Source organism: Cetorhinus maximus, chromosome 6, assembly GCF_964194155.1.
Source record: "Cetorhinus maximus chromosome 6, sCetMax3.hap1.1, whole genome shotgun sequence".
In the NCBI taxonomy this organism is placed as follows: Eukaryota; Metazoa; Chordata; class Chondrichthyes; order Lamniformes; family Cetorhinidae; genus Cetorhinus; species Cetorhinus maximus.
This window is the reverse complement of record NC_135884.1, coordinates 5,446,124-5,473,075: the sequence shown is the minus strand read 5'-3', so window position 1 is coordinate 5,473,075 and position 26,952 is coordinate 5,446,124. Positions and strand designations below refer to the sequence as shown.

The 26,952-nt window shown below is 45.9% G+C and overlaps 1 protein-coding gene across 2 annotated transcripts in view; it reads left to right on the top strand.

Moving 5' to 3' along the window:
* The window catches only part of LOC144681493 (monoglyceride lipase-like), an 84,568-nt gene that overhangs the window by 20,118 nt on the left and 37,498 nt on the right, over nt 1-26,952 (top strand). For both annotated transcript variants that reach the window (XM_078543118.1, XM_078543119.1), the window contains exon 4: nt 15,965-16,101. In XM_078543118.1, coding sequence (XP_078399244.1) covers nt 15,965-16,101 — 137 coding nt within the window. The remainder of the gene's footprint in view (nt 1-15,964; nt 16,102-26,952) is intronic.

Here is a 26,952-nt window from a genome sequence, read left to right as displayed (position 1 = left end):
GTCTGACATAATCACACTCACAGAATCACACCTTACACCTAACTTTCCAGACACCACCAACAGCATCACAAAAGATAATTACAGCAGATGCTGGAAACCTGAAATGAAAACGGAAAATACTGGAAAAGCTCAGCAGGTCAGGCAGCGTCTGTGGAGAAAATGACGGAGTTAACGTTTCAGGTCAATGCACTTTCATCAAAAGTCCTTTCTGATGGGAGGTCATTGACCTGAAATGTTAACCGTCTCCAGCATTTTCTGCTTTTGTCCTCGATCGCCAACTCTGTCTGAATGTCTTGTCCCCACCCTCAGGACAGATCCCGCAGTGGTGGTGACACAGTGATAGAGAGCTGGATTTAATGGGGACCATGGTGGCCAAGCCCACTTAACCCACAGGAGAGGCCCCACGTCAGTCTCCCAGGGGCGGGTTAATCCGGAGTGTGGAAGGGGCTGGCGTGGGATTCCTGGCTGCCGGTGGTTACCGATTAGTCTCATTAATGAGCCAATTGATAGCCATTATCCCTGAGCTCACCGCAGTTTCGTGGCGGCTCAGGGATTAAGCGGGGGCGACATGGCTTTCCCGCGTTCTCAGAAGACTGCCCAACAATTTCTGGCCGCGCAGGGAGGCAGGGTGGGGGGATGGGTCCATCATTATGATCAGGGTAGCCAGCATCGGGAAGGGCCGGGCCACAGGGATCAGCCAAACTTGCTGATGATAGGCAAGTAGGTAGGGAAACAAATTGTGAGGAGGAAACATGGAGTCTGCAAAGGGATATAAATAGGTTGAGTGGGCAAAAATTTGGCAGATGGAGTATAATGTGGGAAAATGTGAACTTGTCCACATTGGCTGGAAGAACAGAAAAGCAGAATATTATATAAATGGAGAGAGAGACTGCTGAATGCTGTGGCACAGAGGGATCTGCGTGTCCTGGTACATGAATCATACAAAGTTAGCATGCAGGAACAGCAAGTAATTAGGAAGGCAAATGGAATATTGGCATTTGATGCAAGGGGAATGGAATATAAAAATAAGGTAGTTTTGCTACAGCTGTGTAGGGCATTGTTGAGACTACAGCTGGAGTACTGTGTGCAGTTTTGGTCTCCTTACTTACAGAGGAACATACTTGCATTGGAAGCAGTTCAGAGAAGGTTCACCGGGTTGATTCCTGGGATGAGGAGGTTGGCTTATAAGGAAAGATCGAGCAGGTTGGGCCTATACCCATTGGAGTTTAGAAGAATGAGAGGTGATCTTATTGAACCATATAAGATTCTGAGGGGGCTTGACTGAGGGGGTAGATGATGAGAGGATGTTTCCCTTTGTGGGAGAATCTAAAGGTAGGGGGCACAGTTTCAAAATAAATGCTCTCCCATTTAATATGGGGATGAGGAGGAATTTCTTCTCTCAGAGGTCGTTAGTGTTTGGAATCCCCCAGTAAGCAGTGGAGGCTGGGTTATTGAATTTATTCAAGGCAGAGTTAGACAGATTTTTGATTAACAAGAGAGTCAAGGGTTATGGAGGGGGTGGGGGGAGTGGGGGTGTGGGGGGTGGGGCAGCAGACTGGAAAGTTAAATTAACTCCACATCAGATCAGCCATGATTTTATTGAATGGCAGAAGGGGCTCAATGGACTGAATGGCTTACTCCTGCCCTATTTCTTATATTCATATGTAGAAACTTAACTGGACTAGCCATATAAACACTGTAGCTACAAGAGCAGGTCAAATGACAGGAATTCTGAGGTGAGTAACTCACCTCCTGACTCCCCAGAGCCTTTCCATCATCTACAAGGCACAAGTCAGGGGCGTGATGGAACTTTATCGCCATTCCTTCATTATCGTTGGGTCAAAATCATGGACCACTCACACTAACAACACAATTAGTTTCTGCAGCAGTTCACCACCACCTGCTGAAGATCATGCAGGCCTTCCATATTGGAAGTATTATAAAGTACTATCATTTAGATGGGGCTCTGTCTTTACTAACCCACTTGAAAAGGGGTTGCTCAATCGAACAAGTTCAAGTACCGCTTGTGTAATGTGTTAATTGTATATTAATTGGGTGTTAATTGTATTCAGGTATTTATCCCTTTTTGCTAACTGGTCATAGGAGCAGAATTAAACTGTGGTTCTGAATGTGTTAATTGTATATTAATTGGGTGTTAATTGTATTCAGGTATTTATCCCTTTTTGCTAACTGGTCATAGGAGCAGAATTAAACTGTGGTTCTGATTAGAGGTGCATGATATATAATGTGTGTCTCTGTGTATAAAGGATTGTAAGTGTATAAGGACTGGGCTCCAGCTCCATCCTTCACTGTCTGGCTATCTGAGTTTGAACATAATGGACTTAATTTGCCATGTAGGAAGTTGGCATGAATGAACTGCCTGCCAAGTGCCATTTAGAAGATGGTGCTGAATGTGCGGAGACTAGAGAAGCTGAAGTTGTTCACTTTAAAGCAGAGAGCAATTAGTCCCACTCACCCATCCTTGCCCCATAGCCCTGAAAATTTTTCATTTTCAAGTTTTCATTAAATCCTGATTTGAAAGTTATTATTGAATCTGCTTCCAACTGCCCTTTCAGTCAACGCGTTCCAAATCACAACTCACCGTGAAAAAGAATATTCCCCTTGTCTCTCCTCTGGCTCGTTTGCTAATTATCTTAAATCTCTGTCCCCTGGCAGTTTCTCCCTATTTACCCTATCAAAACTCTTCATAATTTTGAACATCTCTCTTAAATCTATTTAACACTTTAAATAATTTAAAGGAGAAAGATCCCAGTTTCTCTTTTGCTTCTGGATTGGGTGTGTTGGCATCACAGACTAATATCCACATCCTGGCAATATTTATATGGGTAGTGCCAGCTCCAGTTTCTCAACATAATGGAAGTCCCTTGTCCCTGGTTATCATTCTGGTAAATCTCTTCCGCACCATCTCCAGGGTTTCACAGAAGCAGATTAATAATTTATCACTGCACGAACTGTACTCGGCGGGGGAGGGGTAGTAGTACATGTAGCTTAATTAGAATGGGATCATTTGTATACTGTGTTACCATACCCTTTGGACATGGAATGTAATTAGAGGCTATATCAATATAAGGAGTAACTTTAAAGATTCTTCAAATATTCTACAAGCAGAAATGAGATGAGTGTCTACTTAATCATTCTTTTGAGCACCTTGTTTAAGGGAGGAATGTTGGCCAGAACAACAGGAGAACTCACTGTTCAGATAGCACATGGAGACTTTAAGATACGCACAGCAAAGGAAAGGTAGACCTGGGCCTGAACTTTTTGGATAGTGGGGGCTCGCCTCCCATCATCCGAAGTGTCAGTGGGGAACAAATCCCTGCCGAGCCCAACTGCCCCGTGGCCAATTTACGCTCCAGTGATTGGCTGCAGATGGGACTTCCTCCCCTCATTCAGGAGGAAGTCCTGCCTTAGAGAGCTGTCGGCCAATCAGATTGGCCGGCAGCTTTCCAGTCCCTGCAACGACAATGCTGCATTGGACAGGAGAGGAACCACCTGCCTGAGCCTAAGTGTTGGAGCCAGAGGACAAGGTAAGTGTGAGGGGCCCTATGGCGTGGAGGGTAGGAAAGGCTTGGAAGGGGGGGTTCTTAAGGGGGGCGGTTGGTGTCTCGGTGGAGAGACCAGGTGTAGGGACGAGTTCCAGTTGCACCCCCAGCATCCCCCTTCACGCCCAAGGTCTAACTTTGATTCTTTCCAGCCTTTCTCCACAGAGGTTCAATGTTCCCGCCAACCTAAATATTGAGGCTGGGCAGAGAATGGCCATTGAGTGGTCATTAATTGGCCACTTAAGGGCCTCAATTGGGACAAGGGTGGGCTCCCCATCCGGGGCCTTGCTCGCCCCAGTGTAAAATCGCTGTGTGGTCGGTGTGGGCAGGAACCCAGAGGGAACCCCATCCCTGCAATTCATGCTCCGTTCTCCACCGCATCCCCCCACCCCCCGCCTAAAAACCCACTGGTGGGGGGAGCGTGAAATTCAGGCCTTGGGTTTTTATCACGCTTTTCACGCCAGATGTCGCAAAAAGCTTTACAGCCAAAGCAGCCCTTTTTCTTTTGAAGTGTGGTCACAGCTGTAATGTAGGAAACGCAGAAGCCAATTCGAGTTCAGGTTGCAAGCTGCAATTTGATAATGACCAGAAAGTATCTTTTTCCTGTGATGTTGATTGAGGGATAAATATTGGCTGGGACATGGGGGACAACTTGCCTGCTCTTCTTCAAATAGTGCCAATTGTTCTATTACCTCCATCCAGACAGGCAAGTGGGGCCTCAGTTTAAACATCTCATCCGCAAAGCAGCACCTCTGACAGTGCAGCACTCCCTCAGTACCGCACTGGAGTGTCAGCCTTGATTTTGGCCCACAAGCCCCGGAGTGGGGCTTGAACCCCGAAGCTTGTGATTCAGAGTGTGCTACCAAATGAGCCACAACCGACGCATAACTCCCCACCATCGGGTTGAACAGGCCTCAGTTTAACATCTCAAACAAGGCGGCAGTCCCTCAGCGCTGCGCTGCAATATTAATCGACATTATTTGCACGGGTCCCTGGCCCAGAGGCTTGATCCAACAACCTTCTGACTTTGAGGTGACCCAGAGACCAACTGAGTCAGGTTGGCAATGGTCAGAGCTTGGCGTGTGGAGCAGGGAGATGAAGTAAAAGTGAAGCAGTGCAGGAAGCCATTTGACCCATTGTGCCTGTGCCTGCCTTTTAACAGAACTGTCCGAAGAGCCCCAAATCTCCATGCCCTTTCCCCATAGCCTTGCAAATATTCCCCATTCAAGTATCTGTCCAATTCACTTTTTGAAAAAGTTACTGTTGAATCTGCTTTCATTATTGATCGCATCTCACTGAGTTAAACAAAATCTCTTCATCTCCCCTCCTTGTTTTTTTGCAGAGTTTTCTTTTATTAAATTGCAAATACCTCTTTTTCTTTGGTATGAATGAGAACTGCTCATGTGGAAGGTGTATTTGGGTTTTATAAATCTGAACTGCTTGTTACATTTTCTGTCGGCAACAGTTTTTTGCACGGAGTGAAAAAGATTCTGTTCTGAGTTTAATCTTTTCCTTGGCCCCACTCATTTCAGATTAAACAAAAGGCTTTTTACCCGACTTTGTTCCTAATTTGGCAGCTGGATTCTATTTTTGCCTCAGTGACATTCTGCCTGCCAACTTGCACATAACTTTCCCAGATGCACGGTTCCAGGTTAGTGATGGTTTGGAGCTCAGGGTCCAAACTAATGAATCCCTTTTAGAAAAGGGTCTTTGAAGGGAATCGAAGATGTAATTTTTTTTGTCTAACCTGCCCCCCACCGCCACACTCATAGAATCATACAGCACAGCAGGAGGCCATTCTGCCCAGCGTAACTCTTTGAAAGGTCTATCTAATTAGTCCCTGCTCTTTCCCTGGGCGTATGGGAACACCAGCACTTCCAAGTTCCAATCCAAGCCACACACCCTCCCAACTTGGAAATATATTGGTTGTTCTTTCATCGTCGCTGGGTCAAAACCCTGGAACTCAGCAACAATAACTTATATTTCAAATAGTTGTTTGGTAGTACAGAACTTGAGTATTGTTGAGAAAAGACATGTTGTTGAAGCTTTTCCCCTTGCACTCATCAGGACAGATATGCAAGAATATCAAATGTAAAGGGAACAACAATTTATACTTCATGAGAAGAGAGTGCTGATTGGTTGGCAAGTGGACTTATATTTCCTACTGAACAGCACTATGGGAGCACCTACACCAAATGGACACCAGCGGTTTAAGTAGGCCGCTCACCACCACCTTCCCAAGGGCAATTAAGGATTGGCAATAAATGCTGGCCTTGTCAGTGACACCAATGTCTTAGAAGTAATACATTAAAAAAATTAGAATAAAAAAAAGAGAATCATCAAACTCACTGTGTAAAAAGACATTCTCCCTCAGTTGGAGTAATGGGGACATATCTAGGCACAAGACTCCAGCAAAGATGTAAAGGTCTTAGAAAGGATATAGGGGAGGTTTACCAGACCTTCACCAGAGATGAGAGGTCTCAGTTATAAGGAAAGGTTAGAAAAGTTCAGACTGTCCTCCTTGGAACAGAGAGGATAAAAAGGGTGACCTGATCCAGGTTTTCAAGGTGTTGAGAAGTTTTGATAGGGTAGAGAATTAAAGAACTGTCCCCTCTAGTGAAGGGGTCAATAATCAGGGGTTATAGGTTCAAAATCATTGGGTCCAAGAGTTGAAAAGGAAAGAAATCATCATTTAGAGAATTGTCAGTATCTAGAACGCTCGACTTGAAAAGGTGGTGGAAGCTGATTCCATAAATAATTTTAAATTTGACAGATACTTGAGGATGAGGAGCTTAACAAGGTTATGGAAAAACAAGCAGGGATTTGGGACCAAGCACAATTGCTCTTTCAAAGAGCTGACACAGGCACGATGGGCTGAATGGCCTTCTCCTGTGCTGTAATTTTCTGTGATTCTCACAGCAGTGATTGTACTAAAACCCCCAGGAATTGGCAGCAGCTCCCAGGCAATGGGTCTTTCCTTTGGATGGCTGCCTTAACCGATCCGAGGGAGTTTATCTTTGGGATCCTGCTGGCTGAGCGCAGGGATTGGGTCTCCCCCCCTACAGTCTGGCTCTTTCCATGATCTAAAGCAGCCTCTGAAAGCATTGATCCTTGCTATGGTTCCACTCCTTGATCATAAATCTAGACATTGGCTGGAATTTTCCAGCCCCTACCGCCAGGGGAAATCTTCCGGTCCCGCTGAAGTCAACAAACTCCTGAATGGCTTGCCACATTTTACAGCCCCACCCCCACCAAAACAAGGCCAGATAATTCTGCCTACAGAAGGCAGCCATTCAGTCCATTCCTAAGATGAGGACGTTGCTGGCAACACCAACATTAATTCCTGTCCTTAATTGCCCCTGAGAAGGTGATGGTGAGCCACCTTCTTAAACTGTTGCAGTCCCTGTGGTGTAGGTACACCCACAGTGCTGTTAGGGAGGGAGTTTCAGGATTTTGACCCAGCGACAGTGAAGGAACGGTGATATATTCCCAAGTCAGGATGATGTGTGGCTTGGAGGGGAACTTCCAGGTGGTGGTGTTCCCATGTGTCTGCTGCCCTTATTCTTCTCTTTGGTAGAGGTCGCAGGTTTGGAAGGTGCTGTTAAAGGAGCCTTGGTGAGTTGCTGCAGTGAATCTTGTAGATGGTACACACTGTTGCAATGTGGTGGAAGGGATGCCAATCAAGTGGGGCTGCTTTGTCCTGAATGGTGTCAAACTTCTTGAATATTGTTGGAGCTGTACCCATCCAGGCGAATGGAGAGTATTCCATCACACTCCTGACTTGTGCCTTGTAGATGGTGGACAGGCTTTGGGGAGTCAGGAGGTGAGTTACTCACCGCAGGATTCCTAGCCTCTGACCTGCTTTAGTAGCCACAGTGTTTATATGCCTAGTCCAGTTCAGTTTCTGGTCGATGGTCTAAGATAGAGTGGAAGGCAGGTGAAGTTAAATGACAAAAGGATTGATGGTGCAAGGCCAAATGGAGTGATAATGGGATAAGTAAAGAAACAAAAAATATGTTTAGAGGAGGAAGAATGGCAAAATCGTGAACAGCTGTTGTCTGAAAACAAAAATTGAAAAAAGGAAACAATATGGCTACATAGGCTATAGTCTGAAATTGTTGAGTGCGGAAGGCTGTCAAGTGCCTAATTGAGATGCTGTTTCTCAAATTTATGTTGATCTTCATTAGAATACTGGAGGAGGTCGAGGACAGAAAGGTCGGCGTGGGAGCAAGGCGAAGAATTAAAATGACATGCAATCAAAAGTTCAGGGTTGTAGTTATAGAATCATAGAATCTTTACAGTGCAGAAGGAGGCCATTAGGCCCATCGAGTCTGCACTGACTTACTGAAAGAGCATTCTACCTCATCCCACTCCCCTGCCTTATCCCCGTAACCTCGCACATTCTCTCTTCAGGTAGCAATCCAATTCCCTTTTGAATACCTCGATCGAACCTGCCTCCACCATCCTCTCAGGAAGTTCATTCCAAACTCCAACCACCCTCTGGGTAAAAAACAAAATTCCTCACATCACTTTTACTCCTTTTGCCCATTATTTTGAATGTGTGCCCTCTAGCTCTTGATGTACTCATCAGTGTGGCAACAGTTTCTCACTAATTACTCTGTCCATACCCCTCAAAATCTTGAATACCTCTATTAAGTCTCCTCTCAGCCTTCTTTTCTCCAAGGAAAACAGACCCAACCTCTTCAATCTACCCTCGTAGCTACAGTTCTTCATCCCGGCAATCAAGAGTTAATTGGCGGGGTGGGGAGGGCAGACAGGAAAGTGGAGTTAAGGCCACAATGAGATCAGCCATGATCTTATTAATGGTGGAACAGGCTCAGGGGGCCAAATGACCTGCTCCTAATTCTTGTGATCTTATGAGACAAAGTCCCGTCTTCACACTGAGGATACCGTCCATCATGTTGTGAGGCACTATCACTATGGGATAGATTCAGGATGGATCTAGATATAAATGGGCATCCATGAGGTGCTGTGGATCATCATCAGCAGCAGGATTGTATTCAGCCACAATCAGTAACCACATGGTCCACATATCCCTTACTCTACCATTACCATCAAGCCAAGGGACCAACCCTGGTTGAACATGAACTGCAGGAGAACATGTCAGGAGCAGCACCTGGCATTCATAAAACTGAGATTCCAATCTGGTGACCCTACACGATGGGACAATATGCATTCTAAACAGTGGAAGCAGCATACTCGAGGCAGGGTGAAGCAATCCCAAAAACAATGGATCAGATCAAAGCTCTGCAGTCCTGCCACAACCAGTCAAGAAAGGTATGGATAATTAAACAACTAACAGGAAGAGTAGGCTCCACAAACATCACCGTCCTCGATGATGAGTGTGCCCAGCACATCAGTACAAAAGACTGGGTTATGTGTTTAGTGATCCCGGGAGTGTTACCGATACCTTCCCTGGATCCCAAGGCTAGGAGAGACAATCTGGAAGGTATAGGGAGCTGGGACTTGTCCGTGAGAGTAATTGAAGGCACGAGAACGGAAATAATCTAGATTTAGAAAGGAAGAAAGGCTCCAAAAATGGAGCAGTCATCAACAGGACATCAATTAATCTCCTCTTATGTTGGAGAAATTAAGGTCTCAACAGTGTGCCTATAACAATATTAGTTCATTTTACATTTATCCACATATTAAGCTCCAGCTCAGTTATAGGGATCACGAACATCAGCAGAAACAAACTCCAACTGTCAGCATGAACATGGTTCATTCCCGGACATGATTAACAGCAGCACTAAAGCAGAATCCAACCCCTGCACTCACTTGAGAACTCGCTGGTGGGTCAGCTCTGCAAAGCTGTCACTGTTACAATCCCCTTAGAGACCAATAACTTTAAACAACAGGTTTGAATTCCCAGTGACTAACTTAAAGGAATTGCATGACAAGATTTCAAGTTTTAAGACTTTTACTGTAACAAACCAGCTAAAAGCAAATTCGACTAAACATTCCCTAGTAAGCAACTAATACTCTAAATACAGAAAAGTTAATTCTTATTCCTACTTCAACACGACCGATAACCCCACTCCGCATATGAATTACAACATGCGCTCTGTAGGATTACACTCTTTATAGGAAACAGTCCCAGCTTCTAATGGGATCACATCTCCTTGCTTCACTGAGTCGTAATGTCGAGTGACCATCAAAAGGGTCTTCTCTCGGTTTTTGGAGAATTCCCAAACCGACGACCAGCAGTAGGATTCACTCTGGTGATTTCTCCTGCCAGCCTCACCAGGGCAAATATTCCAGAGTCTTCAGATTGCCACAAGGTGTGTCCCTTCGACCAAAGAGCATCCTTCCTCCCAAACTCTGCCTGGTAGCTCACAGAGAACTCGCAGCCATTTTCTCTTTACAGACCACATCAGCTGTAGCTTTCTGTGAGGCCTCTCCCTTTCTGTCCAAAAAAACTTGAAGACTGAAAGTCTGTTTACAGTGTGCCCAGCTGCTCTTGCCTTATTGAGACGCAAACGTTTTGCAACTTGCTCTCATTAAGTCTCAACCTGGGCCCACAGAGTCCATGGTAACCAAGTGACACAGGCCTGTTGTCGGGCAGAACTCATAATAGATCTCATAACCATCTTCACTTCTTCATTTTACCTTGAATTAAAAAACAGTCCAAAACATATCCATCTTCTAAAAACTCCAGAGGTCTGGCAGCAGCTGCGGAGAGGAGCACAGTTAACGTTTCGAGTCAGTTTGACTCTTCAACAGAACTAAGGAAAAATAGAAGAGAAGTGAAATATAAGTTGGTTTAAGGGGGGGTGGGACACCCTTAAACCAGCTTATATTTCACTTCTCTTCTATTTTTACTTAGTTCTGTTGAAGAGTCAAACTGACTCGAAACGTTAACTGTGTTCCTCTCCGCAGATGCTGCCAGACCTGCTGAGTTTTTCCAGGTATTTTTATTTGTATTTTTATTTTTATTTTTGTTTTGGATTTCCAGCATCCGCAGTTTTTTGCTTTTATCCATCTTCTAAAGCCTTGCATTCATAACGTTCACTCAATCTGCATTTGGTCTACCCAGTGTAGACGAGACTACAATATGATCAGCAAATACAATATGCTATATTGAAAGAAGTAGAAATAAATTGCTGTTTCGCATAGAAGAAGCACCTGGGGTCTTGGGATCTTCCTGATCTGTGCACCACAGTCTGAGTGTTGTTTTTGCAGTATAAAAACCCAGTTCTTTCAGGTACCTGGTTTCAACAGAAAAATTAGCATGTCGTTTAGCTTGAATTCGATCTGCAAAACCTGGACTCTTAAAACAGAACAACTGATCAGATCAGCCTGAATTTTGGTAAGCTCTATCCATATGCAGCATTCTCACTTTAGTAATGATAATCTCTAAACAGGCTAACAACGTCAAAACTTCATGCATTCAGAGTTGCTTATTAGATTGGGGATGAAATATCCAAAAGTGAATAATACGCTTGAATAGAATCATAAAAGGCTTACAGAACAGAAGGAGGCCATTTCTTTTTATTCATTCATGGGATGTGGGTTTCACTGGCTGGGCCAGCATTTATTGTCCATCCCTAGTTGCCCTTGAGAAGGTGGTGGTGAGCTGTCTTCTTGAACCGCTGCAGTCCATGTGGTGTAGCTACACCCAACAGTGCTGTTAGGAAGGGAGTTCCAGGATTTTGACCCAGTGACAGTGAAGGAATGGCTATATAGTTCCAAGTCAGGATAGTGAGTGACTTGGAGGGGAATTTCCAGGTGGTGGTGTTCCCATCTATCTGCTGTCCTTGTCCTTCTAGATGGTAGTGGTTGTGGGTTTGGAAGGTGCTATCGGAGGACCGTTGGTGAATTCCTGTAGTGTATCTTGTAGATGGTACACACTGCTGCTACTGTGCGTTGATGGTAGAGGGAGTGAATGTTTGTGGATGTGGTGCCAATCCAGCGGGCTGCTTTGTCCTGGATAATGTCAAGCTTCTTGAGTGTTGTGGGAGCTGCACTCATCCAGGCAAGTGGAGAGTATTCCATCACACACCTGACTTGTGCCTTGTAGATGGTGGACAGGCTTTGGGGAGTCAGGAGGTGAGTTACTCGTCACGCAGTTCCTAGCTTCTGACCTGCTCTTGTAGCCACAATATTTATATGGCTAGTCCAGTTCAGTTTCTGGTCAATGGTAACCCCCAGGATGTTGATAGTGGGGGATTCAGTGACGATAATGCCATTGAACATCAAGGGGCGATGGTTGGATTTTCTCTTGTTGGAGATGGTCATTGCCTGACACTTGCGTGGCGCACATGTTATTTGCCACTTGTCAGCCCAAGCCTGTCCTGTCCTATCCTGGCCTGTCATGTCTGTGCTGGCTGTTTCCAAGAGCAACTCTGCTAGTCCCACTGCCTCACCCTTTCCCCATAGTTCTGCAATTTCTTTTCTCTTCTGCAGCTTTTATGATTTCCTCTTGAAAACTCGTGATTGAATCAGCTTCCTCCACACTCTCAGGCAGTGCATTCCAGATCCTAACCACTCGCTGCGCAAAGACGTTTTTCTTCATGTCGCTGTAAGTTCTTTTGCTAATCACCTTATATCAGTGACCTCTGGTTCACGGCCTTTCCGCTAATGGGAACAGTTTCTCCCTATCTGTACTGAGGCAGATTTGATAAGAGAGCTTAAGGTGAAAGAACCCTTAGGAGGAAGTGACCATAATATGATAGAATTTACTCTGCAATTTGAGAGGAAAAAGCTGGAATCAGATGTAATGGTATTACAGTTGAATTAAGGCAATTACAGAGGCATGAGGGAGGAGCTGGCCAGAATTGACTGGGAGATGAGCCTAGCAGGAAAGACAGTGGAACAGCAATGGCAGGAGTTTCTGGGAGTAATTTGGGAGACACAGAAAAAATTCATCCCTAGGAAGAAGAAGCATACTAAAGGGAGGACGAGGCAACCATGGCTGACAAGGGAAGTCAGGGACAGCATAAAAGCTAAAGAGAAAGCATACAATGCGACGAAGAGCAGTGGGAAACCAGGGGATTGGGAAGCCTACAAAGACCAACAGAGGACAGCTAAAAAAGAAATAAGGAGGGAGAAGATTAAATATGAGGGTAAACTAGCCAGTAATATAAAAGAAGATTGCAAGAGTTTTTTTAGATATATAAAGGGTAAGAGAGAGGCAAAAGTGGACATTGGGCCGCTGGAAAATGACGCTGGAGAAGTAGTAGTGGGGAACAAAGAAATGGCGGAGGAACTGAATAGGTACTTTGCGTCAGTCTTCACGGTGGAAGACATGAGTAACATCCCCAAAGTTCAAGAGTCGGGGGACAGAGGTGAGTATGGTGGCCATTACCAAGGAGAAGGCGCTAGGAAAACTGAAAGGCCTGAAGGTGGATAAATCACCTGGGCCAGATGTATTACACCCCAGAGTTCTGAAGGAGATAGCTGAAGAGATAGTGGAGGCGTTAGTGGTGATCTTTCAGGAATCACTGGAGTCAGGGAGGGTCCCAGAGGACTGGAAAATCGCTAATGTAACCCCCCTGTTTAAGAAGGGAGTGAGGCAAAAGACGGGAAATTACAGGCCGATTAGCCTGACCTCGGTCGTTGGTAAGATTTTAGAGTCCATTATTAAGGATGAGGTTTCAGAATACTTGGAAGTGCATGATAAAATAGGGCAAAGTCAACATGGTTTCATCAAGGGGAGGTTATGCCTGACAAATCTGTTAGAATTCTTTGAGGAGGTAACGAGTAGGTTAGACAAAGGAGAGCCAATGGATGTTATCTACTTGGACTTCCAGAAGGCTTTTGACAAGGTGCCGCACAGGAGGCTGCTCAGTAAGATAAGAGCCCATGGTGTTAGAGGCAAGGTACTAGCATGGATAGAAGATTGGCTGTCTGGCAGGAGGCAGAGAGTGGGGATAAGGGGTCCTTCTCAGGATGGCGGCCAGTGACTAGTGGAGTTCCGCAGGGGTCAGTGTTGGGACCACAACTTTTCACTTTATACATTAATGATCTAGATGAAGGAACTGAGGGCATCCTGGCTAAGTTTGCAGATGATACAAAGATAGGTGGAGGGACAGGTAGTATTGAGGAGGCGGGGAGGCTGCAGAAGGAGTTGGACAGGTTAGGAGAATGGGCAAAGAAGTGGCAGATGGAATACAATGTGGGCAAGTGTGAGGTCATGCACTTTGGTAGGAAGAATAGAGGCATAGACTATTTTCTAATGGGGAGAGAATTCAGAAATCTGGAGTGCAAAGGGACTTGGGAGTCCTAGTCCAGGATTCTCTTAAGGTTAACTTGCAGGTTGAGTCGGTAGTTAGGAAGGCAAATGCAATATTGGCATTTATTTCGAGAGGACTAGAATATAAAAGCAGGGATGTGCTGCTGAGGCTTTATAAGGCTCTGGTCAGACCACATTTAGAATATTGTGAGCAATTTTGGGCCCCGTATCTCAGGAAGGATGTTCTGGCCTTGGAGAGGGTCCAGAGGAGGTTCACGAGAATGATCCCAGGAATGAAAGGTTTAACATATGAGGAACATTTGAGGACTCTGGGTCTATACTCGATGGAGTTTAGAAGGATGAGGGGGGATATGATTGAAACTTACAGAATACTGAAAGGCCTGGATAGAGTGGACGTGGGGAAGATGTTTCCATTAGTAGGAGAGACTAGGACCCGAGGGTACAGCCTCAGAGTAAAGGGAAGACCTTTTAGAACAGAGATGAGGAGAAACTTCTTCAGCCAGAGAGTGGTGAATCTATGGAATTCATTGCCACAGAAGGCTGTGGAGGCCAGGTCATTGAGTGTATTTAAGACCGAGAAAGATAGGTTCTTGATTGGTAAGAGGATCAAAGGTTACGGGGAGAAGGCGGGAGAATGGGGTTGAGAAACTTATCAGCCATGATTGAATGGCGGAGCAGACTCGATGGGCCGAATGGCCTAATTTCTGCTCCTATGTCTTACGGTGTTATGGTCTATCTACTCTGCCTAGATGCCTCATGGTTTTGGACGCCTCTATCAAATCTTCTCTCAATCTTCCCTAAGGAGAGCAGCCTATCCATGTAACTGAATCCCTCATGCCTGCAACCATTCTTGTAAATCCTTTCTGTACCCTCTCTAACCATCATGTCCTCCACCCCAGTGCCCTCAGACACATCCCTACCATCAGAGGTCACTGGGCAGGAATTCTGGCAGCACTAAATCTGATTGGACAGCAGCAGCATCCTCCCAGGCCTGATATGGCTAACTCGGCAGAGGTTGAGCCTGGACTTGCTCTCTTCCTTTCAGGCTGCCTACCTCACTGTGAGGGCAACACGAGGGCACCAAATACTTGCACATTTTCTCTTGAAAGTGGCAGAATTTCTCTGTGATCCTTGCGACGTCACTACATTGTGGAACGCCTCATCCAAGCCCTGCTCTGCTTGTTGACCCAGGGCTGGCCAATTTCTATTGCAAAAAAAAAAATTGCCAAAAAACCTCCCTCAAATAATAGGCCACAGCCACCCGTCCTGTATAGAGAACATGAATACAAATCAGGTTACCTTTTCAAATTAGCTAGAATATCAATTTGTCATAAAATGGCACAGCTGCATCAACTGTGGCTCAGTGTTTGCACTCTCATCTCTGAACTAGAGGATCGTTTGATGCAGAATCATAGCGCAAAATCTAGGTTGCCAGTGAGGGAGTGCTGCACTGTCAGAGGTACTGTCTTTCAGATGAGACATCAAACCAAGGGCTGACCTGCCCTGTCAGATGGATGTGAAAGATCCCATGACAAATACTCATGGGAGGGTTTTCCGGGTGTCCTGGCCAATATTTTGACACTGTCACATTGCTGTTTGTGGGAGTTTGTTGTGCTCCAATTGGCCGCTGTGTTTCCTGTTAATATAACAGTGGCTACTTTTCATAAGTGCTTCATTAGCTGTGAAGCACTTTGGGATGTGCTGAGGTCATGAAAGGCCCTGTGTAAGAGGCAAATCTTTTTTTCTTTATATTACTTTCCGAACACTATGTCTCAATGAGCCTTTGAACGAACTCTCCACCCAATTGTTCAATTCCTCTCAGACATTCTTGAAATCACGAGAAACTACATATATTTGTAGGCAGGGACCTGCCCTCTGCAGGCAAAAGGAACATGTCCAGGCATTGTGCCTTTTTTGAATTAAACAAAAGCATGGGGGAACAATAGTTCCCTGGGGTATTCCCTATGACAACACCTCAACCAATCAGAGTCGACTTGCCAACCAATCAGCAACCTTTTCTCATGCAGTGTAAATTGTTGCTCCCTTTGAAATTTGGCATTCTTGCATCTGTCCTGATGAGTGCAGGATGAAAAGCTTCGACAGTATGTCTCACTTTTTAGCAATGCCCAAGTTCTGTACTACCAAGCGACTATTCAGAAATTCTTCTTTCTCCCTCCTTACACAGTTGGCCACGGGCAGAGTGAAGGCAAGCGCATGGTTGTGTCTGATTTTAAAATATACGTCCGGGACTGCCTGCAGCACATTGACTTAATGAAGAACCGTCACCCAGGCCTACAGGTTTTCCTATTTGCACATTCCATGGTAAGTGACCCATTGGGTAAAAAAGGGAACTAATTTGCAGGTTATCCTGTTTTACCAGGTGAATTAACAGGTTTCAGCATGGCTGGTCAGCCTCTGAGTCTAAATGTCATAGGTTCAAACCCCACCCCAGGGACTTTAGCAGATACCTAGGCTGACACTCCTAGAGCAGTACTGAGGGAGTGTTGCACTGTCATAGGTGCAATCTTTCAGACGTTAAGTTACTGTAAGTAACTGTAAGGTTGAGAGGTTGATCAATAATGCATATTGGCATCCTGGGCTTTATCAATAGGGACATAGAGTACAAAAGCAAGGACGTCATGTTAAGCTTGTATAAGCAACTGATTGGGCTTCAACTGGAGTATTGTGTCCATTTCTGGGCACCAAGCTTTAGGAAGCATGTGTTGGCAGTAGAGAGGATGCAGAAAATATTCATGAGAATGGTTCCAAGGATGAAGAACTTCAATTACGTAGAAAGATTGGAGAAGTTGGGGGGGCTGTTCTCTTTGAAGAGAAGGCTGAGAGGAGACTTGATAGAGGTTTTCAAAATCATGAGAGGCCTGGACAGGGTAGATAGGGAGAAACTTTACCATTGGTGGAAGGATTGAGAACAAGAGGACACAGATTTAAGGTAATTGGCTAAAGAAACATTGGAGACATGAGGAGAAACAGTTTCACACAGTGAATGGTTAGGATCTGGAATGCGCCGCCTGAAAGTGTGGTGGAGGCAGGTTCAGTCAAGGCTTTCAAGAGGGAATTAGATTATTATCTGAAAAGGAAAGATTTGCAGGACTAGAAGGAAAAGGTCAGGGAGTGGCACTAGGTGAACTGCTAGAGAGCAAGCTCAGAGACAACGGGCTGAATGGTCTCTTTGTGTGCTGTAACATTCTTTGATTCCATCTGCCCTGTCAGATGGGTGCAAAAGATCCCAACGACACTATTTGAAGTACAGCCGGGAAGCTTTCCTGGTGCTCTGGCCATCAAACAACATCACAAGCACAGATTATTTGGTAATTATCTCATTACTGTTTGTGGGATCTTGCTGTGCACAAATTGGCTGCCGTATTTCATCCGTGACAATGATGACACTTCAAAAGTACTCTACTGGCAGTAAATGCTTTGGGATACTAATGTTATGACTGACACTTTATAAATAAATATGTATTAAATATAAATAAAAATTGTCTTTCGGACTTTGGGCTTCCCCAGGGTCGGTATTAGGACCACTGCTTTTTAAAAATTTATTCTTTCATGCAATGTGGGTGTTGCTGGCAAGGCCAGAATTTGTTGCCCCACCCCGAACTGCCCTTGAACTGAGTGGCTTGATAAGCTATTCCTGAGGGGCAGTTAAGAGTCAACCACATTGCTGTGGGTCTGGAGTCACATGTAGGCCAGACCAGGCAGATTTCCTTCCCTAAAGATCATTAGTGAACCAGATGGGATTTTACAATAATCAATGATAGTTTCATGTCCAACACTATTGAACTAGCTCTCAATTCCCGGGGTAACATTTTTAGCTTGGTGGGCGGGCGCGCGCCCAACCCGACAGAGCGTAAAATCACGTGCGATGACGTGGGGCATGCGTCCCGACGTCACCCCGCACTCGCGCAATATTTCGGTCGGCAGGCACGCGCCGGAGTGGGCAGTGTGCCTACCGACAATCAAAAGGCCTATTAAGGCCATGAACAAGTCAATTAAAATAAATTTTTTGCTGCCTGTCCAACCTTACGGTTGGCGGGCAGGTGAGAAGGCCAACCCTTTGCACTTTTTTGGAAACCTCATCCGCAGGCAGGATGAGGTTTCCAAAAGCAAATAAAAATCAAATAAAAACTTTGTTATTTCGTTATTAACGTGTCCCTGCTCATGTGACAGGGTTACATGAGGGGACATGTTTCATTACGTTTTTATTCTTTTCATATATCTTCAAGGTCGCTCTCGCCCGGCTTGCCCTCCTCCCGCCCGCCCACACAGGCAGCCCTTAGAGCTGCCGCTCGCGTTTCATGCTGGGTGGGCCTTAATTGGCCCACCAGCATGAAATTGCCTACTGGGCCTGATCAGTTTCCCGACCATCCCCGCCCGCCAAGGGCAAAATTCTGCCCCCGATTTTATTAATTGAATTCACATTCCACCAGCTTCTGTGGTGGGAGTTGAACTTATGTCCCCAGACTATTAGCCTGGGCCTCAGGATTACTAGGCCAGTAACATTACCACCACACCACTGTCTTCCCTTGATCTATGTTAATGACCTAGACTTGGGTAGATAGGACACAATTTCAAAATTTGCAAATGACACAAAACTTGGAAGTATTGTGGACTGTGAGGAGGATAGACCTCAAGAGGACATAGACAGGCTGGAGGAATGAACGGTCAAAGGTCAGATGAAATTTAATGCAGAGAAATGTGAAGTGATACATTTCGCTAGGAAGAAAGACTAGAGGCAATATAAACTAAAGGGTACCATTCTAAAAGGGGTGCAGGAGCAGAGGGACCTGGGGGTAGAAGTGCACAAATTGCTGATGGTGGAGGGCAGGTTGAGAATTAAAGTAGTTAAATAAGATATATGGAATCCTGGGCTTTATACATATAGGCAAGGGAATGTTGGTGAATCTTTAGAAAGCATTGTTAGGCCTCAACAAGGGTATTGCAACCATTCTGGGTGCCAGACTTTGGGAAGGATGTGAAGGATTTGAGAGAGTGGAGAAAAGGTTCCAGGGATGAGGGACTACATTTAGGGGGATATATTGTAGAAGATGGGATTGTTCTCCTTAGAGAAGAGAAGAGAAGGTTGAGAGGAGATTTGACAGAGGTGTTCAAGATCATGAGGGGTCTAGAGAGAGAAACTGTTCCCATTGGTGGAAGGATTGAGAACAAGAGGACACCGATTTAAGGTGATTGGCAAAAAAAAACCCCAAAGGCAACATGAGGAAAAAGCTTTTTAACATCGTGACTGGTTAGGATCTGGAATGTAATGCCTGAGCATGGTGGACGCAGATTCGATCATCGCTTATAAAAGAGAATTCGATAATCATCTGAAGAGAAAATATTTCCAGGGCTGCAGGGAAAAGGCAGGGAGTAGGACTAGGTGAGTAGCCCTTACTGACAGCTGATACAGAAACGATGGTCTCCTTCTATGCTGTAACCATTCTATGATTTTATCTACATGCCAGGGAATGTCCTGTCCATGAAAAGCAGCACACATCTAATCGGGCCAATTATCTTCCAGTCTACTCTTGATCATCAACAAATGTTTCTTCAACAGTGTTATCAAGAACCACTTACTCATCAATAACCTGCTCACTGATGCTCAGTTTGGGTTCCACCAGGGCCACAGCTCCAGACCTCATTATAACCTTGGTCCAAACATGGACAAAAGAATGTCCAAACGTAGGAAGACCTGGAAAGAAGACCTGCTTGGACTGATAGGTGACAAATAATATTCACACCACACAAGTGGCAATGACCATCTCTACCTAGAGAGAATCTAACCATCTCCCCTTGACATTCAATGGCATTACCATCGTTGAATCCCCCACTATCAACATCCCTAGGGGTTACCATTGACCAGAAACTGAACTGGACTAGCCATATAAATATTGTGGCTACAAGATCAGGTCAGAGACTAAGAATCCTGTGGTGAGTAACTCACTCCTGACTCCCCAAAGCCTGTCCACCATCTACAAGGCACAAATCAGGAGTGTGATGGAATACTCCCCACTTGTCTGGAGGCAGAGTGGCAGCAGCAGTGTGTACCATCTATAAGATGCACTGCAGCAACTCACCAAGGCTCCTCCGACAGCACCTTCTAAACCCACGACCTCTACCACTTAGAAGGATAAGGGCAGCAGATGCGTGGGAACTCCACCACCTCCAAGTTCCCCTCCAAGCCATGCACCATCCTGACTTGGAAATATCTCGCTGTCCCTTCACTGTCACTGGGTCAAATTGCCAGAACTCCCTCTCTAACAGCACTGTGGGGGTACCTACGTGAAATAGGATGCAGTGGTTCGTGAAGGCGGCTCACCACCACCTTCTCAAGGGCAATTAGTAAATGCTGACCTGTCAGTGACACCCAAATCTCAAGAATGAGTAAAAAAACATTGCTGAGTGACTGGACTTATATTTTGCAAATAATGGAGTAACACTGCAATGCATTGACTTGGCTTGAAACACCTTGATCCCTCGGTGCTCAGAGTGCTACACAAACATGCGTGTATGTGTTCCAAAGCATTAATTACCATACAACCACACTAATTACATATCTGAAAGCAGCCTGGTACAGTGATTGTGACATTGAAATTATTCCGCAATCTGGTTTCCATGATCACTCGCTTCTGCCCGGACTGGTTGACCCCTGATATTTGGGTCGGTACACAAGAGAGACCGTCCGTCAGTTTCTGACAACCTGCCTTTTTCTTTGACATATGCAGCAATTGGAAGCAATAAATGAAATTAACTCTGTATTCAATTAACAGCCAGTTCCCACTGGGAGCCGCCATTTAACGATTAACTTATCTTCCAATTAGCCTTCGGGCCACTGACGATGCAACATTAATGTGTTGCTTGGTGCTTCCCCAATGGAGTGATACAATGGCCCATTACCAACCTGAACTTTTCACTTCGAAAACAGACCTTGAACAATGAGGATGACATGAGGAGTGTCTGTTCCTTCCTCTCTCCACAACCCCACTGCAAAAACACTGTTGGTGTTTCCAATGGCAAAGTGGGTACCTGACTTACCCTGTGTGTAGCTGTGCCCGCCAGCATAGAACGATTTAAAAAATTCGTTCTTGGGATCTGGAGTCGGTGGCTAGGCCAAAATTTTTTTCCCCATCCCTAATTGTTCTTGGGAAGATGGTGGTGAGCCACCTTCTTGAACTGCTGCAGTCCTTGTGGTGTAGGTGCACCCCCAGTGATAATAAGGAAGGGTTTTTGACCCAGCGACAGAAAAGGCGAGATATGTGACTGGACTTAACGCTCCCCCATCAATGGTTTACAAAGTGGGAGGGCACCTTACATCTAGCAGGTGGCCTGCCCAACGCTTACCCACCTGCTCCTTACAGCACTGCAAAACAGTGCGGGGTGGACCTGGGTGGCCAACCCACCAGTGGACCAATTAAGGCCCTTAAGCAGGCAATTAATGCCCACATAATTAATATACATACAATTAATGCCCTCATCCTGCACCACCGGCATTTAACCAGCGGCAGATGAGGACCATGCCAAGTGGTTAGCCTATCGTGTTTTCCTGTGTGGTGGCCCTCTGGCCCATAAGAGGCCCCCTCCAAAGGTGTAAACACCCCATGTTGCCCTCCCCACGTCCTCTCAAACCCCAGCCCCCACTCGGCCTCACTGACGTCCCCTCACCAACCCCAAAACGCTTACAAAGTTTCAGTCCATTGCAGTTCGCCTCATCATTGCCCGAGAGCAGTACTGGCAGCGATCACCACTCATCAGGTGGCACTGCTGGTACATTGAGCAGTGCTGACCTCAGATTGGCCGGCAGCTCTCTGAGGCAGGACCTCCTGTCCCTGAGGGATGGAAATCCTGCCTCCAGCCTACTAGGGCCAGTACGCTGTAAATTAATGTGGGGCAGTTGTTCTTCCACTGGGCAAACTCCCCCCACCCGCCAACTTCTTAGCTTTATAATTCAGTCCTTTGTTCCAAGTCAGGGTGTTGAGTGGCTTGGAGAGGAACTTGCAGGTGGTGGTCTCCCCATGCATCTGCTGCCCTTATCCTTCTGGGCAGTAGAGGTTGCAGGCTTGGAAGGTGTTGTCGAAGGAAGATTAGCGGGTGCATCTTGTAGATTGTACACCCCGCAGCCACTGTACACTGATAGTGAGTGAATGTTTAAGGTGGTGGATGGGGTGCCAATCAAGTGGGCTGCTTTGTCCTGGATGGTGCAAGTTTCTTGAGTGTTGTGGGAGCTGCATTCATCCAGGCAAGTGGGGAGCATTCCATCACACTCCTGACTTGTGCCTTGCAGATGGTGGACAGGCTTTGGGGAGTCAGGAGGTGAGTTACTCGCTGCAGAATTCCCAGCCTCCGACCTGCGTAGCCACAGTAAGTATGTGGCTGGTCCAGGTCAGTTTCTGGTCAATGTTAACCCCCCAGGATATTGGTGGTGGGGAATTCAGCGATGGTAATGCCATTCAACATCCCAGGTGAGACCTCCAGTCTATGTCAGGGTGGCTGATTCCTGTCCAAGGAGTGATCTTAGCTCGTGCTGCAATTGGACTGGGGTACACGGAGAAGGAAAAGGAAAACCCTTCCTTTTGTGTGTCCCCTCAACCCTGACTTTCTGAATGTGATATTTCTCCCACTCTGACAGCACCTTCTAAATGAGGTTTAAGACCCGTGTAGCATTAGGAGTTGAGGATTAATCCCTACTTGGAACTGAATTGAAACAAACTGGGCCGATGCAACATATGTGGTTTTCAGCTGCAGGACCGAGCAGACAGAGACCACTCACGTGCCATTGGTTTTTGTATCCAAATCACAAAGGTGAAAGGTCACTAATACTTTGATACTTCCCCCCCCTGCCCCCCTACCACCTCCTAAATGGCCATGTATTTCAAACAGCTCTGTATAAAGCAGTATAACTAAGTGCTGTATTTTTATGGAGCCTGAAGTAGAGCCAAGGGATTGGGCCCAAACAAGGAGCACAAGTGGTGTCCAGCGGGGCTAGTGTCTGACTGTAAGGGAAAGGGGAATGAGTGTCACACAGAAATCACTTTCCAAAGACAGAGAGCTTTCACAGTGCGGACAGTATAAAATCGGCTGGTGGCTGTGTGCAGACTGGAATCCTGTTTGAGATGCCTGACTCATTCACTTTGAAGAACAGCATTTAATCTCGGAGGAAGGAAGAGAAAATCAGTGTAAAACTATACAACGCAGACTTAGCAGGAATCCCAATTACTGAAAGGATGCATTCGGTTAAAAGAGTGAGAACTGGGCTGGAGAGTGAACGAGGTTCCTTGGGAGAGGAGGGTTGGTTTCATTCCCAGGTTACACCCACATTCCACTTTGAATTTACACACGAGCTCAAACTGTTAATTGTTTTTCACTCCAATTGATGGTGTCAGTTTTTTCAAATAAATTTTGTGTTCATCAGGATGGAGACTTTTAGCTCTCTGAGATGGAACACTTAACATTTCATCAGTAAATGTCAGCATCAAACACTCCCAGGGCAGGTAAAGCACGGGGTTAGATACAGAGTAAAGCTCCCTCTACACTGTCCCCATCAAACACTCCCAGGACAGGTACAGCACGGGGTTAGATACAGAGTAAAGCTCCCTCTACACCGTCCCCATCAAACACTCCCAGGGAGGGTACAGCATGGGGTTAGATACAGAGTAAAGCTCCCTCTACACCGTCCCCATCAAACACTCCCAGGACAGGTACAGCACGGGGTTAGATACAGAGTAAAGCTCCCTCTACATTGTCCCCATCAAACACTCCCAGGACAGGTACAGCACGGGGTTAGATACAGAGTAAAGGTCCCTCTACACTGTCCCCATCAAACACTCCCAGGGCAGGTACAGCACGGGCTTAGATACAGAGTAAAGGTCCCTCTACACTGTCCCCATCAAACACTCCCAGGACAGGTACAGCACGGGGTTAGATACAGAGTAAAGCACTCTCTACGCTGTCCCCATCAAACACTCCCAGGACAGGTACAGCACAGGGTTAGATACAGAGTAAAGTTCCCTCTACACTGTCTCCATCAAACACTCCCAGGGCAGGTACAGCACGGGGTTAGATACAGAGTAAAGCTCCCTCAACACTCCCCATCAAACACTCCCAGGGCAGGTACAGCACGGGGTTAGATACAGAGTAAAGCTCCCTCTGCATTGTCCCCATCAAACACTCCCAGGACAGGTACAGCACGGGGTTAGATACAGAGTAAAGCACTCTCTACGCTGTCCCCATCAAACACTCCCAGGACAGGTACAGCACGGGGTTAGATACAGAGTAAAGCTCCCTCTACACTGTCCACATCAAACACTCCCAGGGCAGGTACAGCACGGGGTTAGATACAGAGTAAAGCTCCCTCTACACTGTCCCCATCAAACACTCCCAGGACAGGTACAGCACAGGGTTAGATACAGAGTAAAGTTCCCTCTACACTGTCTCCATCAAACACTCCCAGGGCAGATACAGCACGGGGTTAGATACAGAGTAAAGCTCCCTCTACACTGTCCCCATCAAACACTCCCAGGACAGGTACAGCACGGGGTTAGATACAGAGTAAAGCTCCCTCAACACTGTCCCCATCAAACACTCCCAGGGCAGGTACAGCACGGGGTTAGATACAGAGTAAAGCACTCTCTATGCTGTCCCCATCAATCGCTCTCAGTGTAAAGGTGGTTGGGTAAGAGAAACAACTGAGCAATGTCTGTCTGCAACCAGGACAAGTATTAAAACTGGGGATTAGCCAAACCTGTCCATTGACACTCATCTCCTGGCTAGAGAGTAGACACATATTGGCCTGTTTATATCAAATTGGAGAATGATACAAGCCAGCAGGAGGCCATTTGGTCCATCATGCCTGTGTCGACTCTTTGAACGAACCATGTCATTCCCATGCCCCACCCCCTGCTCTTTCCTCACAGCCCTGAAAAATGATCTACCCTTGAAATATTTATCCAATTCTTTTTTGAAAGTTGCTTTGAATCTATTTCCACCACCCTTGAAGTCTGTGCATTCCAAATGGTATCAACTCTTATAGTCATAACATATTGTAAAATAATTCCAACCTGAACGATGGTTGCAACAAAGTACTTTTATCCAAGTCCAGACACAAGACATGTCTTTGAGTAGTAGACATACTGAGAAATAAACGTAATTAAGTCATTTTTCCTGGGTAGAAATGTAGCCCTCGTCTTGATCCAACTCTCTCTCTGCAAACTGTTAAAGAAAACTCAAGACCTGTATAGGCCTTTAGTCGTTAAGGTTGAAAGGAGATTTGATAGTGATGAGGGGTCTAGACAGAGTAGATAGAGGGAAACTGTTCCCGTTGGCCTAAGGGTGGAGGACCAGAGGACACAGATTTAAGGCGATTGGCGAAAGAGCCAGTGGTGACTGAGGAAAAATCTTTTCACGCAGCAGCGAGTGGCTAGGGTCTAGAATGCACTGCCAGAGACTGAGTGCAGGAAGATTCAATCATGGCTTTAAAAAGGAAATTGGATCAATATCGGAAGAGAAAAGGTTTGCAGGGCCACAGGGAAAGGGTAGGGGAGCAGGGCTGGGTGAGCTGCTCTTGTAGAGAGCTGGCGTCGACAGGACCAGCTGAGTGACCTCCTACGCTGCAATCACCCTACGGGCGGGATTTTCCGACCCCTCCGAAGTGAACGATAGTTTGAATGTCTCGCCGCACCCACCACAGAGGAACCCGCCGCAGTTGGGAGCTGGAAAGTTCCGGACCTGGATATGAGTCTGTGATCCTACCCCTAACAGTTCTCTGTGTAAGGTACATTTCTCCTCACCTGATTCCTTTGTTCCTTTGAGGCTGACCTTAAGTTTGTGTCCTCTAGTTGCCAGTTCGCCAGACAGTGGGAATTGTCTTTCCCGATCTACGTTATTAGAACCTTAGTGCTTCATTGCAAAATCTTTACACAGGAATCATTGATTAAAGCCTCCTGGCGCGACCAGGTCATTAAAGTGTAAATTACAGTAAAGGCAATTTCAGTCAGAGCCTGGGAACCAGCTAACAGCATGTGACAGTCGAACACTGCTGCCCAAGGCTCTTTAATTCAGGTCCGAATATAGATTTATGCCTCGACACTGTTAATCCTCGGGGAATGGATGCTGTATTTTTGTCCATTTGTGCATTATGCTGGTTGCGTTGAGGTTAAAAAGGGGGGGTGTGAGAAGGCCCAGCACGGGAAGCTGTTGGGTCGAGTGGCCTGTTTCTGCTTAGTAAATTCTATCTGGCTCGGTATAAATTGAAAAGGGGAAAAGATGCTTGGGGGCGGAAAAGGAGGCGAATGAAAATCCCATTCCTTCTGAAAACAATTTTAAGGAAGATGTGTGTTTATACGGTCTCGTGTTTCACCCTTGCAAACTTTGCAAAGTGCTTGTGCCCAATGGATGACATTGAAGCACAGCAACTTTGTTTGGTAGGTAGACAGATGAGGAGGCCATGTTATTACAAAGCAGGATCCCAGTGGCAGCAGCAGGGGCTGGGTGATCTTTATATTTATTTCTTTTCCAATTGCATTGATGGAGGGAGGAATATTGGCCTGGATACTCATGCTTACCTTCAAATACTACCACATGATGTTTAGTGTCCACCTGAATCAGGCATGAACAGCACTTACAACAGTGTAGCACTCCCTCAGTGCAGTCTTTACTCTGTTCTAAGCTGGCGCAAGTACCAAATGGGAAATCTTCCAATTTTGTCATAGGCAAACACTGCAAAAATATCAATCGATGTGAATGATAGCATTGCAAGGTGCAGGCAAAATATTTACCTAACGGGTGGTGGCAAAGCCCTTTTAAGAAAAACAAATGCAAATGACCTTAGCTGACCTCTTTGCCTCGAAGTCAGCTGATAACAGTTGTTTGCAGCATTGTATTTCGATCTTGTTGGATCAAAATCTTAGATTCTTTTTTTGTCAGTATTTTCCCTCACTTTTCTTTCCTCATCTCCTGAAGACGTTAAATTTCGGCGGGGAAAAGTATCTTGGGTGCAGCTGCCCAGTCTTCACCCCTCACTCCGTCCCTCAGGGTTGACAGAGTGCTGAGACTTACATTAACACCTCACAGCAATTAGCAGCAAAATTACCATGGTCCAGGGGTTCAGCCTTGCACCTTCTAGTCTCCACCTAGGAACGTAGAACAGGAGGAGGCCAG